Below are 18452 nucleotides of genomic sequence, written 5' to 3' on the forward strand. Positions count from 1 at the left end.
TAGTTCTCTTTCATTGATTTATATTGCCCTCTCTCTTCCATTTCTTAATACATTTATCTTACACTAAAACTAACTCTATGTTGTGTAGTTAAGCTTTCACCTAGGATAACTTCACGACACTCACTTGATAAGCGATCTACCCTCTTGATTAAGAAAAAATCTATTTGACTTTTGTTTTGTCCATTTTTGAAGGATATTAAATGTTCTCTCTTCTTCAAGCAAGTATTCATTATAATAATCATATGACATGGGGAAGTCTAAGATCATATCCCTAGACTCATTTTTTTATCTCCATATCACGTCCTCCATATATCCTCTCAAAACCTTTATTATCCTTTCCGATGTGTCTATTCAAATCAACTCCTGTGAATGTTTTTTCCAATCCTTGATATCCCTTGTACAATACTATCCATATCTTCCCAAAATTGCCTCATAAGGTTTTCTGCTAAGTCTATCTATGAAGCATAAGCACTAATAACATTTATTATCTCTTAGGCAAAGACCATTTGTTTTTTATGATTCTATCCCCTACACTTATGGCATCTAAAAAACTATCTGTAAGTCTTTCACTAACATGATTCCTACCCCATTCTTTTTTTTTTTTCAAGTGTACCAACGTTTGAATTTTGATTTTTCAATTTCTCTAGCTTTCTCCTTTACCCACTTAGTTTGTTGAAGGCAAATTGTGTTAGTTTTTCTTCTAATTGTTGTGTTCACTATCTCCATGCTTTTACTTGTAAGTGCCCCTATATTCCTAGTTGCTAACCTAATCCTAGTTTCCTGAACTAACTTCTTCACCTGTATATGTCTAGAATGATGCGGAACTCGCATATTTGACACTATACTCAGGCTCCAACATGCAGTGTCGCTTTGGGGCAAAGACCTACCCCACCCATGACTATTTTTCTCAACACTTGGGCAGTATAAGTGTAATGCGTTGCTCGTAGGGGATACCCCAGCAAATAATCGGTGAGGATTCATATCATGGAGAAGTTTTACACTAGCTGTTAGCTACCTAACGCAACCTTCCTCCTTTACCTGGTTTGGGACCAGCTGTGTGTGGAAAAACTAGGACATTGAGAGCATCACAGGCAGAGTTTAATAAGAAGTTTTACAATGGAGGTTGTTTTCTGCTGTATATGGAGAAGTGACCTGTACTCTTGGTGCCCAACATATGCTACTGGATGCTAGGAGGAGAGTGGTCCATTGGATGTGGCTTGCTTTACACCTTGAGTTTGCTGCATTTGAAAATTCTAAATTTTTTTCTGTTTTTGGTATATTTCTCATCTTTCCTGCCAATCTGTTATTTATGCAGTGTGTCTTGCAGTAATTCAAAAAACTGAAATTATTGTGAAAAACAATTTCACATTCTATTTGTTTAAGATGAAAAAATATGTTATTTGCTGTACTTATTGTCCCATTTAATGTGAAATTTTTTTTTTTTTTGGTCTCAGATTGATCGCATTGCTCGTGTTGCATTTGAAACTGCTCGAAAGCGTCACAAGAGACTTTGCTCTGTTGATAAAGCAAATGTATTAGAGGTAATTTTGTGCTAATATCATTTTTTTTTTCTCCTATTTTTGCTTTTCTCTTCCTTTATATTTGTTCAAATTTTCACCCAGGAAAGTTATTCAATATTGTTATCCTTTTGAAACTTCAAAATAGGAACGGTAATTTTTTATTATTATCATTGATCAGGTTTTTATGCTATCCATGAGCTTTTTTATGATTACCTTGATTTTCAAATACAGCGACAAGGAAAGAATACTGTTCAATAGGCTCTATGCGTGAGAATTTGAGCCATTGTGCCAACCACAAACTTTATCAAGGTTGTTACAACCCAAATTCAGGCTGGAAGTTAATGAGAGCAACTTTAGTGAACAATTTTAAGTATAAAAGCATCCATTGATATTCTAAGGTGTTATCAAATATGTGGGATTAGGCAGTGCATAGAGGGCAATGGGCTTCCTCTGAAAATAAAATACCACATTCTGAATGTGTAAGAATTGAAAGGTAAAAAATGACACCCTATCCTTGAAAACTAAAGTGTAGTCCCAAGAGAAGGGGGGGGGGGGGTGCGAATTGGGTTATTAAAATTTTCTTTTAAACCTTTTATGAATTCTTAACCTCTTTTGATTCTTTTAATGAATTCTTGACTTCTTGTTGATTTATCCAATAAATACTTAAGTCTTTATTCAATTCTCAAAAACAATATTCAATCAACAACCATTCACCAACAAAGTAACCAATTGATCAACCAAACTTTAAACCATTCAATATATTCAATCAAGAAAGCTTTATAGCGATTCTCAGCTTTTGTTAACAGCCCTGTGTATATAAATTTGATTTAAGCCCTGTAGTAATGAAATTTGTTTCTTTAATACAAAGCACAACTCAAATTCCCAACAATTCAGAATTTAAATAAACTCTTAGTTAATTTGTCTGTGGGTGTTAACCAATCAACGTACTCCCTTTGAGGTTTCCGCAAAGTATTAATCAACCAACATACTCCCTTTCGGTTTTCGCAATCCCAAAACCAAATTAAACTTATGTTTATTGAATTTCCAAATTACGCAGTATTTATGATTAAGAAATTAAATCATCCACGCAGTTTATATGTTTGCTGGAAATTAAAGAGTATGGGAAAGAGAGAGAGACTAGAGTTTTTACGAGGTTCGGCTTATCCTCAGCCTACGTCCTCGCCTTAGGCAAACCACCTAAGGATTCCACTATACTAGTTCCTTTTCGGGCGGAACAAAATCGTTACACACCCCTTTAAGAGCACCGCCTCTCCAAGTGATACTCCACACTCGGTCACTCCTTCAATAAGCTAGAGTAGTTACCTCTCCAAGCGACACCCCACGCTTGGTCAACGATCCAACAACTTGGAATCGTCCAAGAACTACAAGAAATACGAAATAAACGCTGCGTACAAGAACACTCTCAAACAGAGCAGATTAGTACAAATTTAGCACTATGTACTTCAAGAATTTAAATATCAAGATGAAATACAATTGAAGCTCAAGATAAGATATCACCAATTCCTTCTCTAGATGAATATCTGCAGTAGTTCAGTAGATTTCTCCCAGCAAGAATGTGAGCAAGAGTGAGCTTTGTGAGATATTGAAAGAGGATGCTTGATTGCTTGATTTTTTGCTTGGTAATTTGATTCCGTGGGTTAAAGTAGTATTTATAGACTTTTCAGGGTGAGTTTCCTTGTTTCCTAAGTTACTTGGAGTGTCCACCAAGTTTTTATAACGTTCATATTTGAAAAACTAATTTTTAGAATTTTTCCGTTGAAGTTCAAAATTTGAATTCCCGTAGGCTGGACAGGCAACTGGGTAAGTATTTTATACAAGGTCAGTCGGCTGGACAGGTGGCTGAGACTTTTCTGTCTGTCAGAAATTAATTACATTAAATTGTCAGTCGGCTGACTAAACACAATTCAAAAGTGTCAGTCGGCTGGCCTTGTCAGTCGGCTGACTGATCATAGGTCAAAATGGTCAGTCGGCTAGGCAGTTATTCAACTTATTATATCCAACAATCCTCATCTACGGTTTTTAATTAAATGTTCTTGCACGACCCAAACTATTAAGTATTTTATGCTAAATGCTGATGGCCGTTTAGTGTTTACTATGAAATCTTGTGATGCCTGACAGATTGGCAGCACAGAGAGAGAGTAAATGTTAGTAAAAAATAAAATAAATTGAAAGGAACATTAGAGTAAAAATAGAAAAATGACAAAATTTTCAGGGTTTATATTTTTTTTCAAATAGTAGGGTTTGAATTTATCAATGCAAGCTCAAAAACATACATTTTGAAGCCATTTTTTTGGGCCTATACCATAGATCTAAATAAGGGAACAAGTAAAAAAAGAAGAGATAAATAACACTAAAAATCCATAAAGAAAGAAAATTGCAAAAAAAATGTTCCCTAAAATTCCTTACTAAAGCAAAATAATCCTCAAATTATCTTATTTCTTCCACATCATTCCCCCTAGTTGATGAAAGCTCAACCTTAAGTTCTGACATGTTGAAGGATGAAGAATGGAGGCTCTTGGGCAAGATAACACTAAACACCAACATTTTGAGGTCCGAAAACTATCAATCAGTGCTTCCTCATGTATTAACGAAATTGACAGATGAGCAGGAATAAGAGCAGAAGGTCCACCTGCAGGAAAATCTCTTAATAGGGAAGGCAAATAAAAAATATCCCCATAACAAAGCAAATCTTCGGCAAAGAGAAGTGAACAGGGCTGACATTCAAATCCACATGTAAGCTAATATGCATTAGGTCCAAGTTTGCGAATGTCAATAAATTTTAAGTGTTGAGAAAAATAAAAGAGTTTTCACAAGCAGGTTCTACACTTTCCACTCTAAGATGTAGACCAAGTACTAATATAACATCGGATTGTGGTCATTCAAATCACCGATAACATTATTAGGTGAAGGTTTGAGGTTTGGGGATGTTAAATCTTGATATACAATGTTGGCCCACAGCCTAATGGCTTGAGCTTTTTAGGTAAAGTGGTCATCTAACATAGTATCAGAGCATGGTTTCCAAGAGGTCCTATATTCTAGTCTTGTTGCCCGCATTTATTTGCTGTTTGTTAAAAATCATCTTATTTCATGTAATGGGTGTTATTCATTGTTTGTTTCTCTCTCCATGTGCAATTGGGCCATATGTGTGGGGACTGTTAAGACTTGATATACAATGTTGGCCCACAACCAAATGGCTTAAGCTTTTAGGTAAAGTAGTAATCTAACAAGGGATAAGAAAGGTAGAATTTTGTGGAAATTGTGCTTGGGTGCTATTTTTAGAACATTGTGAATCTGTGATTGGAAAGGAATGTGAGGGGTTTTCAAGGATAAGCCTATATTTTCCTATTTGTTATGGGATAAAACCCTTTTTGTAGCTTCCCTTTTGGCGACAGCTTCGTGGGTGGTTTGGGGTATGGAGGGCTGCCTTTCTCTAATTATCTTTTAGTTTTTCTATAGGAGGATGCCTTGTTATCCAGATCTTGTACCCTTTTTTCTTCCTCTTTTGTTAGAAGTTCATATTTTTTGAGAGGGCTTTTTGGTGGGGGGGGGGATGAACCAACTAAGAAGGAAAGAAGACAACCACCTGCTGGACAGGCTGTGGATGGTCTCTAGCAAAGCGGACTTGGCTTCCTCTAGGCATCAACTGTTTTTTGGTTAAGAAAATTTAACAGCAAATCAGATAAGCACAGTTAGTAGAGAACAAGATGTCTTCAAAAGAGCAAAATAAAAATCAGAATATGGCTGTTCATAGAGCAGAACAGCAAAAACAGAAATCATGTATCTGACTCAAGTAGTCAAGTTGTAAAACTAAGGCACTGTTGAACTGACTTAAGTGGCCTTGCATTTTATCTTTAGGGCATCCTTCTCAATTCATTTGCTGCAATCTCTCCACCCTCCTTGTCACCCCACCTGCTGTCTCCCCAAACAGAACCAAAAAAAAAAAAAAAAAGAATGCTGCGGGCAAAATAAATGAAGAACAAATTAAGAAGCCATTGTGGTGGTGCCATTATTTTTATATTGCTATTCTTTCACCAATGACTTTTGATTGAGTGGTGTCATTAATATAACATACATTTATTGCATTCTATACATGGTGAGTGTGCGCAGTTAAAGTGAAAACTACAGTACTATATTAGTCTAAAGTTTTGTTGTTTTGAGAATTGTCTAGGCATCAATGTTTTGGAGGAAAAGAGTTACCGCAATAGCCTCAGAGTATCCTGATGTTGAGCTCACACACATGTATGTTGACAATGCAGCAATGCAGCTTGTTCGTAATCCAAAACAGGTTTGCTGAAGCAACATGGTGTAATTTTCTATGTCATTTTTTTGACACTCAAGAAACTATGTTAACAAACTGGAAATTAAAGACTCAGAGCATATTGATGAAAATGGAAGACTTACAGTCTTTGACTATGAAATATTGCAGTTTGATACCATTGTAACAAACAACATATTTGGTGATATATTGTCGGATGAGGCTTCAATGATTACTGGAAGCATTGGGATGCTTGCATCTGCTAGTCTTGGTGAATCGGTATTGAGGAATCATTTTGAAGAATGTTATTGTGGTGCCTTTTTTTTTTCCCTTTATGAAATGAAGTTTTTTGTGCCTTTATTTATGGCTGTTTATGGCAGGGACCTGGACTTTTTGAACCAATACATGGTTCTGCTCCTGATATTGCTGGGCAGGTTAGATTGCAACATTTGAATTTTAACTTTAATTTTTAGATGATGGATGTCATTTGTTTCATGCAAAACTTAACATTTCTCTTTGTAACATTTTGATTTAATATGCAGGATAAGGCAAACCCACTAGCTACCGTGCTTAGTACTGCTATGCTTTTGAAGTATGGCCTAGGGGAAGAAGCTGCTTCCAAAAGAATAGAGAATGCGGTGCTGGATACTCTGTATGAGGGGTTTCGAACTGGTGATATACATTCCGATGGAAATGTATGTATGGTTAAGGAAACCATGCACCTTACTTTTTTTCTCTTCTTTTACAGGAGCTATTTTACTTTTCTGTATATATTTTTTAATTTACGGTATTTTTATTAGGAATACATCTTCAAGTTTCTAGGGTATTTTAGGAATTAAGATTCTAGGGTATTATTATTTAGGAAATTAGAATTTTTATTTATTTAGGTTTCTCATTCATGCTAGAATTGAGTATTAAAGTTGGATATCCTGCATCAATTTGGATTGAGCAAACTCTTATTCAACACAACTATCAATGTCTTTGACATGGTTTGCGACTCACATTGCCGTGGTTGTGAAGTTTCCACTTAAACTCATATGATTCACAATTTTAACCTAAATCACCTTATGCCACCACCTTCACCATTTATCTTCTCAATTCATCTTTCACTGCACTAGGAATCACCTTAAAAAAAAAAAAAAAAATATTATGCTGTCCAAATCCCACAAACACTCAGCCCCTGAAAGCCTAGCCCTTATCTCCTTATGCTGAATTCCTCATATGTCCAGGTTCCTCATAGTCCGGAAATCCTCATCCTTGTTTTCAGCTACCTTCCAAATCTAACCTGAATCCAATTCAGTCTCGAATTCTGTCAGATTTGCATCTGCAGATTGAAGACTTCAGTTGCTCACTTATAATACCTTATCATTGTCAATGGAAAATAGCATTGATTCCCAAATCTTCCCATGCATCATCTGTGGGGGACTACAGACCCATAGCCTGTTGCAATGTTATATACAAAGTAATGGCTAAGGTTATTGCCTCAAGAATCAAACCCTGCCTTGATGAGATCATATGCCCTGCTCAGTCAGCATTTGTAGAACACAGAAGCATGGTTGAAAATATATACTTGGTACAAGAGTTGGTTAGAAAATATGCAAGGAAGAGGATCTCCCCAAGATGCATGCTGAAGATTGATTTGAGAAAAGCATATGATTCTGTATCCTGGAGTTTTTCGAGACAGATGCTGGTGAAATTAAAATTTCCAGAGCTAATGATCAAGTTGATCATGGAATGTGTTTCTACGACCTCCTTTTCCATTTCATTAAATGGAAGGTATTATGGACTCTTCAAAGGTAGAAAGGGTCACCCTCAAGGGGACCCCCTTTCCCCACTACTATTTGTGATATGCCTTGAATACTTATCAAGAAGGTTGAGGATGCTAGAAAACAATGCAGATTTTAAATACCATCCCAAATGTGAAGCCTTAAAAATTTCTCACCTAGCCTTCGCAGATGATCTTATACTCTTCTCACGAGGGGATTACAAATCAGTCCAAAGCCTCATGGAATGTGTTAATGATTTTTCAGCTTGCTTAGGGCTTGTAGCGAACCCCTTTAAGTCTAATCTATACCATGCTAGAGTTAAAGAGGAAGTGTTGGAAGGGATTTTACAGATGACCGGATTCAGTATTGGGGAATTTCCTTTTTGTTACTTGGGAATTCCACTCGCAGCTTCCAGGCTGAATTCTTGCCATTACTCTCCTCTGATCAATAAAATTGCAAATCTGTTTATGAGCTGGCCTGGAAATACTTTATCATATGCAGATAAATTGGAGATTATTAACTCTATAATCCAGGGAATTGAATGTTTCTGGCTTGCGGTATTCCCCATACCGAATAATGTTCTGGATCACATTGTGAAACTGTGCAGAGCTTTCCTTTGGGGTGGGAGGAGGAAACCACTAGTGGCATGGAAAGAGGTATACATACCAAAAGATGAAGGGGGCTTAGGAGTCTTTGATCTAAAAGCTTGGAACATGACACTCCTTTCAAAAACTTTGTGGAAAATTCAAGCCAAAAAGGAGTCTCTATGGTCCAGATGGGTTCACCATGTGTACTTGAGAGTTGTTAATCTATGGGATGCTTCTTCAAAGCATGATGACTCCCCGTTGTTTAAGAAGATGATAATTATTAAGAACCAGATTTTGATGAAATGTGACAATCAACCTGACATAGCGGAAAAACTGGTAGAAGAATGGGATCTTGAACACAAAAGTTCTGCGCAGTGCTACAATTTCTAGAGGCATAAAGCAAGTAGGGTGCCCTGGTATAATGTGGTTTGGAAGGGTGGGAGCACTCCAAAACAAGCCTTCACTTTGTGGCTTGGTGTTAAAGGTAAACTCCCCACTTGTGATAACCCAGCTGGGTTTGACGATGACCTAAAATGTGGCTTATGCAAGGAGTTGGATGAGAGTATTGATCACATTTTCTTCAAATGCAAATATTCCTCTTGTGTTTGAGATTACATCAAGAGTTGGCTTGGAATATCAAGGAGTATGACGTCCTTAAAAGCGGCTGTAAAATGGCTACACAGGGAAGCAAAAGGTAAAGGAGTGAAGGCCAGTGGGAGTAAAATTGTGTTGGCTACAACAGTTTACTTCCTTTGGCACTTTAGAAACAGAAAGAGATTTGAAGACAAATCCATTACTCCAGAAGAGTTAATAGGGGTAATTCAGAGACATACTTTCAGAGTGACTTTTGATAAATTTGGAATACACTCCAAGTAAATATCCATGTGACTAGACGTTGTGGATTTGCAGACTATGAGTTAATGCTTTAGACTTTGGATTTTATCTTTTGATGTAATGTCATGCATTAGTGAAGGGGCAAATGTGTCCCCTATGCCTGGGAATGCCCAGTGTAATTGTAAACATACACTTTGATCAATACATTTACCTTTACGATTAAAAAACAAATAGCTTGTTGTCGTGGACTTGTTGGAAATAGTTTGGCTTGCCACTCTCACATGCAACTTCATATCTGAGTTTAGCTTTTTAGTTAGCTTCTCCTTCCCTCCTCTCTCTCTAATGTGAGGCAACGAGTGGTTTTTGGAAGGAAGACTTTCGACATGATACTGGATGGCAAATCCTTAGAATTGTGGAGTGTTGCAGGGCCAGGAATATCTTGATTTTCTTGGAGGCAACGAGATTGAGTGGTTCCTTGTTGCTTAGGAAGTGTTTTGGATGTTCAGATAGGAAAGGTGCATGTCATCCTCTCGGTTTTGTCACAAAAGGAACAAAGATGAAACCTTGTTGCTTCAAGCTTAACTAAACAAGTTTAGTAAATTCCTGGCCCTAACAATGATCAATGGTGGTGGTTGGAGGAACTTAGCCTTTCTAGAGGGCTTCAACTTGATGGGGTGGCACAAAATCTTATCATGGCAGCTTATGCAGGTATACAAGTGATTTTCATTCTGAAAGAGAAGTCCAAGGTCTTTGCACTGAGAAGGGAGATGTCTTTCGACTCGCGACTGGAGAAAGGCAAGGAGTCCACCACCACTTTTAGAGTAGCCTCAACACCAACCCTTTAATGGTTGAGTGTTCTTGCCCTGGCAACTCCTTGAGGTTCTGTTCTTTGAGTAGATGCACAAGCAAAGAATTGTGAAGTTGAGTGTTGCCATGCACTCTTTTGCAGGCGTCATGAGATGGAGTGCAAGGTATAATTGGTCTCATTTGAGCATTCTTTTAAATCTTCTAGATCAAACTTTTTAGGCCCAAACCTTTCTCTTCCTTCATAGACTTCGTGGTGAACCTTGATTTAGGCTCTACCATATTAATCCTAGAGCATTACTGGTTAGCCTTGCATTCCTTCAGGCCTCTTCCCTGGGCCCCTTTGTGAGCCTATTTCCTCCTCATCTTTCATTTTTCTTTTTCAGTAAAAAAATGTATTAAAAGGGTATCAAGGGGATGCCACCCAAGTACAGCAAACAAAAAAAGAATCACCCACAGTATAGGATGTCACTAGGGGTGTAATCGGTTTGGTTTTGACCAAAACTGATAACTGAATCGAAAAAATCGGTTTTCAAAAACTGAAACTGAAACCGAACCGTACATTGACAGTTTAGTCAATCTGTAAACTGAATTTTTACGATTCAGTTTGGTTTCCACTCAATTTTTAATGCAAAATTTATATTTTTAAAAACAAAAGAAAAACTTAGCAAATAAGAAAGATTTGCAAGCCCAATCCCAAATCGAGCCCATCTGAATGTAGACAAGGTTGGCCCACTCACACAATTTGAATAAAGAGCCTTAATCAATGCAATAATAGAATGCCCCGATGGACCTTCATATGGGAAGGGAGGGAGCTTCTATTCTTCCTCCAAACAATGTGGGACAAAGGTTCCCCCACTCCCAACAACAGGATCTTCCACTTTCCACTAAACATCGCCAAAATGAAGATTTTGAGAGTCTTGCATCTTATATAATACTCGTTCCCACTCCTTATCCTTGAGCAAGTTCAACAAAAATGCAAATTTAATAAGTCAAAAAAATGAATTAATAAAACAAAGCATTAAATGCTTTTAGTTATATAATTAAAGAAATAATATATTTTGCACATATATATAGTATTAAAAATAATCATTTTAAAATTATAATCGATTTTCGGTTTTTTCGGTTTGGTTTTTTAGTGAAACCGAAACCGAAACCAAGAGTTGATCTTTTTATAAATTCAAAACTGAAACCAAAGGTCGAAACCAAAATACCGAGCCAAAGTTTCAAACGGTTCGGTTTTGGTCCGTTTCTCAGTTTTTCTGTAAATTTTTGTACACCCCTAGATGTCACCAAAAAATTAAGAATTGCAAGAGGATCATTGAATACAGCCCAATGGACCAGATCATAACGGTAGCAATTCATTGGTCTTTACTAATTTGTTGGGGTCTAGCCGATCCTTCAAAGGCTTTCCTGTTTCTTTCCTTCCAAAAACACGAAAAGATGGCAAAGGGGTCAGGGTCAAAGCTTTCCTTTGCTCTCCTCTTTAGCGGTTTGGTTACCTTTACGAGCCCATAACTATCCAGGATCTGACTGTGATTCTGCAATTACTATCCAGGATCCATTTTGGTTCATTTGTATGTTCCGGTACCATAACTTCTACGAATTTCTGTAGAAGTTAGTGAGGTCATCAATTTCCTAATAAGCAATGTTTCTAATCTGGGGAATGTTCCTAGAAGTCCCTTTGATCTGAAATCTGAAGATGTTGACTGACGAGGGCATCCTTATCGCAGGCCAAACTGCAAATGGAAGGAAATATAGCACTTAAGGGCATTTGGTCACACCAAACATTGTGCCAAAAGAATACATTGTCCCCATTTCCCCCTTGAAAGCTGCTGTATGAGAAAAAAAAACACCCCAACCTTTCATGATGTATTTCCAAACTCGAACTCCGTTTGTGCTGGATCCCATATTTGGAAGCAAAGACGGCCCACCAAAGGTGATTTTTTCCTTTATGAATCTCCATAGCCATTTCCCTAGAAGGGCTTGATTGAAGGTAGAAAGGGATTTCAGCACCAAATCTCCCACACAAATTGGAGTTGTTTAACTACCCTCCACTAGACAAAGTGGCTTTTAAATTCCTCCCCTGAACTCTCCCAAAGGAATCTCCTTTGAATTCCTTCTATCCTTTTGGCAACTGAAACAGGTAAAGGGAAAAGGGGCATATAGTAGACTAGTGCGTTAGTCAAAGTGCTAGTGATGAGGGTGTGTCTCCTGCTTTTTGACAAGTAGTCCCTTTTCCAGCCCACTAACATTTTCTCGAACTTTTCAGTTATGGATTATGTTGGAATTTGGCTCCAAAAGGAAGACCGCTATACTTAATGGGGAAGGGCCCCATCTTGCAGCTGAGAAGCCCAACAAATTGAGCCCTCCCAATGCTGTCCCGGACGAGAATAATGTCACTTTTCCCTGCATTCATCTTCAGGCCTGAGAATGCCTCAAACCTAACCAAAATGCATCGAAGGTTAAGGATTTGGCACTGGTCTTTTTCATTGAAAATGATGGTGTCATCTGCAAAGAGAAGATGCAAAATTTCTATAAACCTCCCATTGTTACCCATGTTGAGACTTTTGAGGAGTCCTTAGCTTTATTCAGCATGAGTCTTTAACACTTCCATAACCAAGATAAACAAAAAGGGGATAGGGGATCACCTAGTCTCAAACCTCTAGAGGAGCGAAATAAGTCGTATGGGAAGCCATTAATGAGCACTAAGAAATTTGGGGTATTAATGCATTGAGCGATTCATCTTCACCATAGCTTGACAAAGCCCATTCTCCTTAGGATATAAAGAAGAAAGTTCTAGTTGACATGATCAAAAGTTTTCTCCATATCAAGCTTACATACTAACGGCCCCCACCCCCCCTTTTTTTCTGTATTTACGATAGGCATCCACTACTTTGTTAGCATTAATGGCTGCATCCGTGATCTGTTTTCCTGTCACAAAAGTATGTTGGTGCTGTCCAATGATTTCCAAGATGGCATTTCTGAGCCTCAACAAGGACTTTGGCTACAATATTGTAGATAATTCCCAGAAGGCTAATTAGGCGGAAATCCTTGATATTGCAAGCCCCAAATTTCTTTGGAATCAAGGTGACAAAAGTGGCATTAATACAACTCATAAATCTGCCTGTCCTGAAGAACTCCTAAAAAATGCTGAGAATATCAGTCTTGAAAAAGCCCTAATTTGCTGGATAGAAGGCTAAATGGAAACCATCGGGGCCCAGTGCTTTATCCCCATTACAATCCTCAAGGGCTTGGTAAATTTCCTCTTATTGAAGGGCCTGGCAAGCCACACCACAGTGGAAGGGTTAAGAGATATGAAGTTGATTCCATCCACTGCTGCTCTCCAGGCCTTGGATTCAGTATAAAGGTCCTAGAAACTGCAAATGCCATTTTTATACAGTCCCACCTCCCACCCCCACCCCCTGAGTTTTCCTTCTCCTCCAAAATATATATATATAAAAGTTGAATTGCCATCTGTTTGGTGGAAGAAACTAGTGTTTCGATCCCCTTCCTTGAGCCATAAGGCTCTAGATTTCTGCCTCCAAGTGATGATTAATAACCTCATCCAATTCTTTTTTGAGTAAAAGTCTTTGAGGCCTTCTTTTTCCCGTTGAGTCCTTGACCGAGTTCCTTGTCATCCAGCTCTTTGATGCCATTACGGATCATGGTCTTTCTCATGTGAATATTTTCATAAGTACTTTTGTTCCACAACTTCAATTTTCTCTTAATTCCTTCAATTTCAAGGCAAACACAAAGCTGGTTTCCCCTTGAAGTGGAGCATAGACCACCACTATTTAACTTGATCCCCAAAAGCATCATGCTTGAGCCACATGTTTTCAAATCGAAAAGGAGTTGGCCCAAACGTAACTCCTCCCATGTCAAGGAGTATAGGAAAGTGGTCTGGAGATGGGCCTAGGTAGGATACTCTAAGTAACTTTAGGGAAGCGCATTTCCCAATCTACAAAAACTAATAACCTATCAATCCTAAAAAAAGGAAGAGATTCCAGACCAAGTGAAAGTGCTACCTATGAGTGGAATATCGATCATGACATTTTCATTGATGAAGTCTAGAAACTCTCTTGTCCAAGTGTTCTTTGAGTTAACCTTGCTTCTTTCATGAAGATAAACAACCATATTGAAATCTCCCCCAATGATCCAAGGAGCATCCCACTGGCTTCTAATCTCTTCATGAAGGCCCATTAGTGCCATTAAGCTACCGGTAAGCTTTGAGGGCCTTGCCTGTGTTGGACTAGAGCCTCCTCCAATATCAAAACCTCTGTCATAGACTGATAAGCCTTAGGGAAGAAGATAACCTGAATTTTGAGCAGAGTCTCGGGAAGAAGAAGATTGCTTGGCGTTAGCACATGCGACAAAGTCATGCTCAGTCCCTCCTCCCCTTAAATTGAGGTGCTTAAACGGCTAGACAGGTAATTCTTGTTTCAAGGAGCAAGTTTCTGATTGGTTCTCTAGAAAATGAAATTGGTTAGTGAAACCATTGGAGTGTCCTTTGAAGTTTGAAGGCTTTCAATGATAAGAGTCTTGAGTATTTTTGAAGAAATTAAAAAAAGAAAAAAGAGAAAAAAAAAAGAGAGAGAGAGAACAAAGGAAGAGAAACTTGCCATAAAAAAACCCCTTGGCAGCAGTAAAAAGATGGATACTATTAAGAAACTCAGATTTTTGAAGTTTTTGGCGAATTATGATAAGGTTGGTGAGATCTTTGACTTGGTGGAGGTTGGCATCAGCCGGCGTCTTTTGGTGACCTATTTAGGAAGCTGATCTATTGTTGAATGGGTGGGGACTCAATGACATAGATTGAAAGGGCTTTATCAAATCTTGTCGTAGAGTGGAGAGGAGATGTTCTTTGCTTGCAAGAAACTAAAGCTAGATATGTGCATTATTTTATGGTCAACAATTTATGGGGGCATAAGTCTTGCAAGTGGATTTTCCTTGGAGCTGCTGGCAGGGGTTATTCTTGTTCTATATAAGCATGAAGTGGTGAAAATGATGGACAACTCTTTATATTTCTTCTTGGTTTTCTTGCTTGTTTAGAGCCTAAAGGATAACATCAACTAGATCTTCACTAGTGTCTATGGTCCAGGTAAAAAGACCCTCTAGATAGCTCTTCTGGAATGAGCTCTTTGGGCTGAAAGTTAAAGCTAGTGGGATGCTCCTTGGGCCATTAGAGGAGACATCAATATGGTTTTATATCCTCATGAAAGAAGCAAGGGAACCTTAGAGAATGCTTGCATGAGAGAGTTCCTAATGTGTATGCGATCTTCCACTCATAGATTGATAGGTAGCTCTTTCACTTGGTCCAACTCCAGGGAATCTCTATATTTTTTTATTTTTATTTTTAGGATTGATAGGTTCTTAGTCTCTACAGATTAGAAATAACATTCCAAATTGTTACTCAGAACCTTCTCCCTCGGCCCATCTCAAATGACTTCCCTCTCCTCCTTGATATGAGAGGAGTTAAGTGGGGCAATTCCTTTTCTATTTGAAAACATGTGGCTTCAGCATAAATGATTCATTGATCAAGTTGGCAATTGGTGGTGTACTCTTCATTTCAAGGGGTAAGCAAGCTATGTTTTTGCCTAGGAATTGGAGGGGCTGAAGGATAAATTGAAGTGGTAGGAGAGAAATACATTTTGGAATATTCACTTGAAAAATATTATGATCTGTAATAGCATTGATGAGGTGGAACTTGGTCATGGCCTCAATTTCATAAGGCTATAAGATATTTGCTCAGGTATGAACTTGCTGAGGTCATTGACTTGGAATTGGCCAAGTGGAGATGAAAATTGAGGGCTCTATAGCTTGAGGGGACTAAAACAGTAGTTTCTTCCATGCTTACTAAAGATTCAATGTATTGCCAAGAATCAAAATTTAGGGGGATACTTTGGCTGAAGAAAAGGATATTAAAATGGCATTTTGGATTTCTGCAAGGACCTTTTCACTTAATTGAAGACCAGCTGTTGATGGCGTCACTTTAAGCTCCTTAACCCTACCACATTTTTTGGGGCTTGAAAGACCTCTTGGTGAAGAGGAAATTCACAATGTTCTCAAGGATAGTAATGGTATAAAGTGCCTAGCCCTGATGGTTCTTTTCTAGATTTCTACGAAGCAAATTAGGTCTTAAGCAAGACATTCTTAATATGAGGACTTTTTCAGAACAAATTGATTTGTGAGTTGCATTATTCCACATTTGTTACCTTGACTACCCAGGCTAGGGATTGCAACATTTTGGATTTTCTCCCCATCAGCATTGTGGGAAATATCTACAAGGTTCTGTCCAAAATCCTAGGTATGAGGCTTAAAAAATCTATTCCAGAAGTTATTGGATGGCATTGGGATGCCCTTGTAGTAGGTAGACAAATCATGGATGCATTTCTTATTGCTAATTAGGTTTTGGATGCGTATTGCAAGGATAGAAAAAGGAGGGTGGTCTGTAAGCTTTGTATGGAGAAGGCTTTTGATCATGTTAAATTGGAACTTCTACTTCTACTTCATATTCTTAGAAGGATGGGTTTTTGGGAGTTGTGATGTAGATGGATTGAGCAATGCATTACTACCTCAACTCTTTCAATGCTCATCCGTAGCTGCCCTTTATAATTTTTCCGTTCTTCGAGAGGATTGAGGCAAGTTGATACCCTCTTCCTTTTTCTGCTTATCTTGGTAATGGAAATTTTGAAACTCTTGTTAAATTAAGCCACCAAAGGAGGCCTTCTCAAAGGTCTCGATATAGGGAAGAATGATAGTGTTATGGAAGTTTCCTATAATCTTTTGAGGTAGCCACTATCATTTTTCATGATGAGGATCCTCAGCAAATCCTTAACTTTAGGTGCATTCTCCTTGGGTTTAAGGCAATCTTAGGTTTGAATGTGAATTTGGGTTCCAAGGGCCTCTCCTTGCTAGGCTTTGGGTTGCAAATAGATGACCCTTCCCATTACCTATCTTGATCTCATTCTTGGAGCCAAATTCAAAGACAAAGGAGTTTGGGTTCCCATAGTTGAAAGGTTTGAGACAAAGTAAGCTGGAAAAAGGAGGAATTTGAATATCATCTTGTCAAATGAGTGGTTAAACAGCCTTTCTCCATTAATCATTCACATTATTTCAAAATTAAACGCGGTATCAGAGCTAATCCCTTCCTATCCTCTAATTGATTTCAATTGCTTTGGATCCTTTCTTTCTTGCTTTAAGTTTCGTCCTAGTCGATGCTTAAATCTGATTCTTCTTTTGGTTTGAATTTAGGGCTTCCTATTCCTCTTGGTTTTACTATGAGCATCCTTGATTGGACGTAGTGATCTTGAATGGTTCAGTTATGTGGTAAAGGTCATGTTGTGTTCTCCACAAACTGCAGTTGCTGTTTTCAATAGGTTGTTGGTTGGTTGCCCTTGGTTGATCTTGTGCAGTCCTATAGGCCTCTAGTCATGCTTGCTTGTAACGGTCTTGGGTCCAACTCTGTTGATGTATTGTCCACTTTGGCCCATTGGCCTTACGGATTTGTCTTATAAAAGATACCTTATATAGTTGGAGTCCAAACCATCCTTATAAGCCCAAGATCTCCTTAGTACACATCCAATGTGGGGCCATGACGTGCCCTCCCGTCCGATCTTTGATGCCTTCACAAAGTGACTTACACCTATGTGTAAGATCCACCCACATGATAATACCCATAGGGTGGCTTTGATACCAAATGTAACAGTTTTAGGTCCAACTCCAGTGAGGTATTGTCCGCTTTGGCTCACTAGCCTCACGGATTTGTTCTATAAAAGGAACCTCACATAGTTGGAGTCCAAAACATCCTTATAAGCCCAAGACTTCCCTAGTACAGATCCGATGTGGGAATGTGACACTTCTCCCTATTGCAAAAATATTGTTTACTGCTTTAGTTGCCTCTATTCATGCATGTGACCTTTTCCTGCTCTGTGATCATGGATGCTATTAATGATTTATCCCTGTTGTGCCCTATAGGATGACTTTTGAAAGGCTCATGTGCTCTAATTCATGCTTCTACTCCTTCCAGAATGCTGTAGCTATTATACAGTGGTTGTAACTACCTCTTGATAATTCTGCAGTATATCCCTTCTGCCTGTTGTATGTCCCAGGCAGCTAGTTTGTGCTGCTGCAGGTCCTCTGCTGTCTTATTTGATTGGTGCTGGTCTGTTGGTTTTTTGGTGTGTAGAGGATTGTCCTGATGACCTCAACAGAGAGTCTACTGATAATGTTAATGTGCAGATCGCAGCCATCAAGGCTGGCTCCTCAATTACGTGCATGTTCTCAAGCAGTGATTGTGTATGTTAATGCAAAAGGGAAGTTTAAGAATCTGTTGCATTCTCCACCGTCTCTAGATACCAAGGATTAAGAAAGATTGGATGAAGGAGAATGACATGCTACTTGTCTGGTTAGGAATAGCATGGAACCATGAATTGCTGCAAATGTGATGTTTCATGTGACCACCAAAGCCGTATGGGATGAGAAAGCCTCTCGCAAGATAAGAATCAAACATGTGCTTTTGACTTGTATGAGAAAATTTTCAAATTTGATCTAGCAAGTAGGTCCAGTAGTTAGTATTCTATGTGGGATGAACTCAATAACTACCAAGCAATCAATTTTGATCTTGAGATGATTAAGAGGTAACAAAGGAGAACTCCTCCTGATT

The 18452-nt window shown here is 38.4% G+C and overlaps 1 protein-coding gene across 1 annotated transcript in view; it reads left to right on the plus strand.

Annotated features, from left to right (window-relative positions):
- Window positions 1-18452, plus strand: part of LOC131157364 (3-isopropylmalate dehydrogenase 2, chloroplastic-like) — a 47568-nt gene that overhangs the window by 22543 nt on the left and 6573 nt on the right. The window contains exons 6-10 of the mRNA XM_058111447.1: window positions 1455-1541; window positions 5710-5826; window positions 5968-6075; window positions 6177-6230; window positions 6339-6491. Coding sequence (XP_057967430.1) covers window positions 1455-1541; window positions 5710-5826; window positions 5968-6075; window positions 6177-6230; window positions 6339-6491 — 519 coding nt within the window. The remainder of the gene's footprint in view (window positions 1-1454; window positions 1542-5709; window positions 5827-5967; window positions 6076-6176; window positions 6231-6338; window positions 6492-18452) is intronic.

The sequence above is a fragment of the Malania oleifera genome, chromosome 6 (assembly GCF_029873635.1).
Source record: "Malania oleifera isolate guangnan ecotype guangnan chromosome 6, ASM2987363v1, whole genome shotgun sequence".
NCBI classification, from domain to species: Eukaryota; Viridiplantae; Streptophyta; class Magnoliopsida; order Santalales; family Ximeniaceae; genus Malania; species Malania oleifera.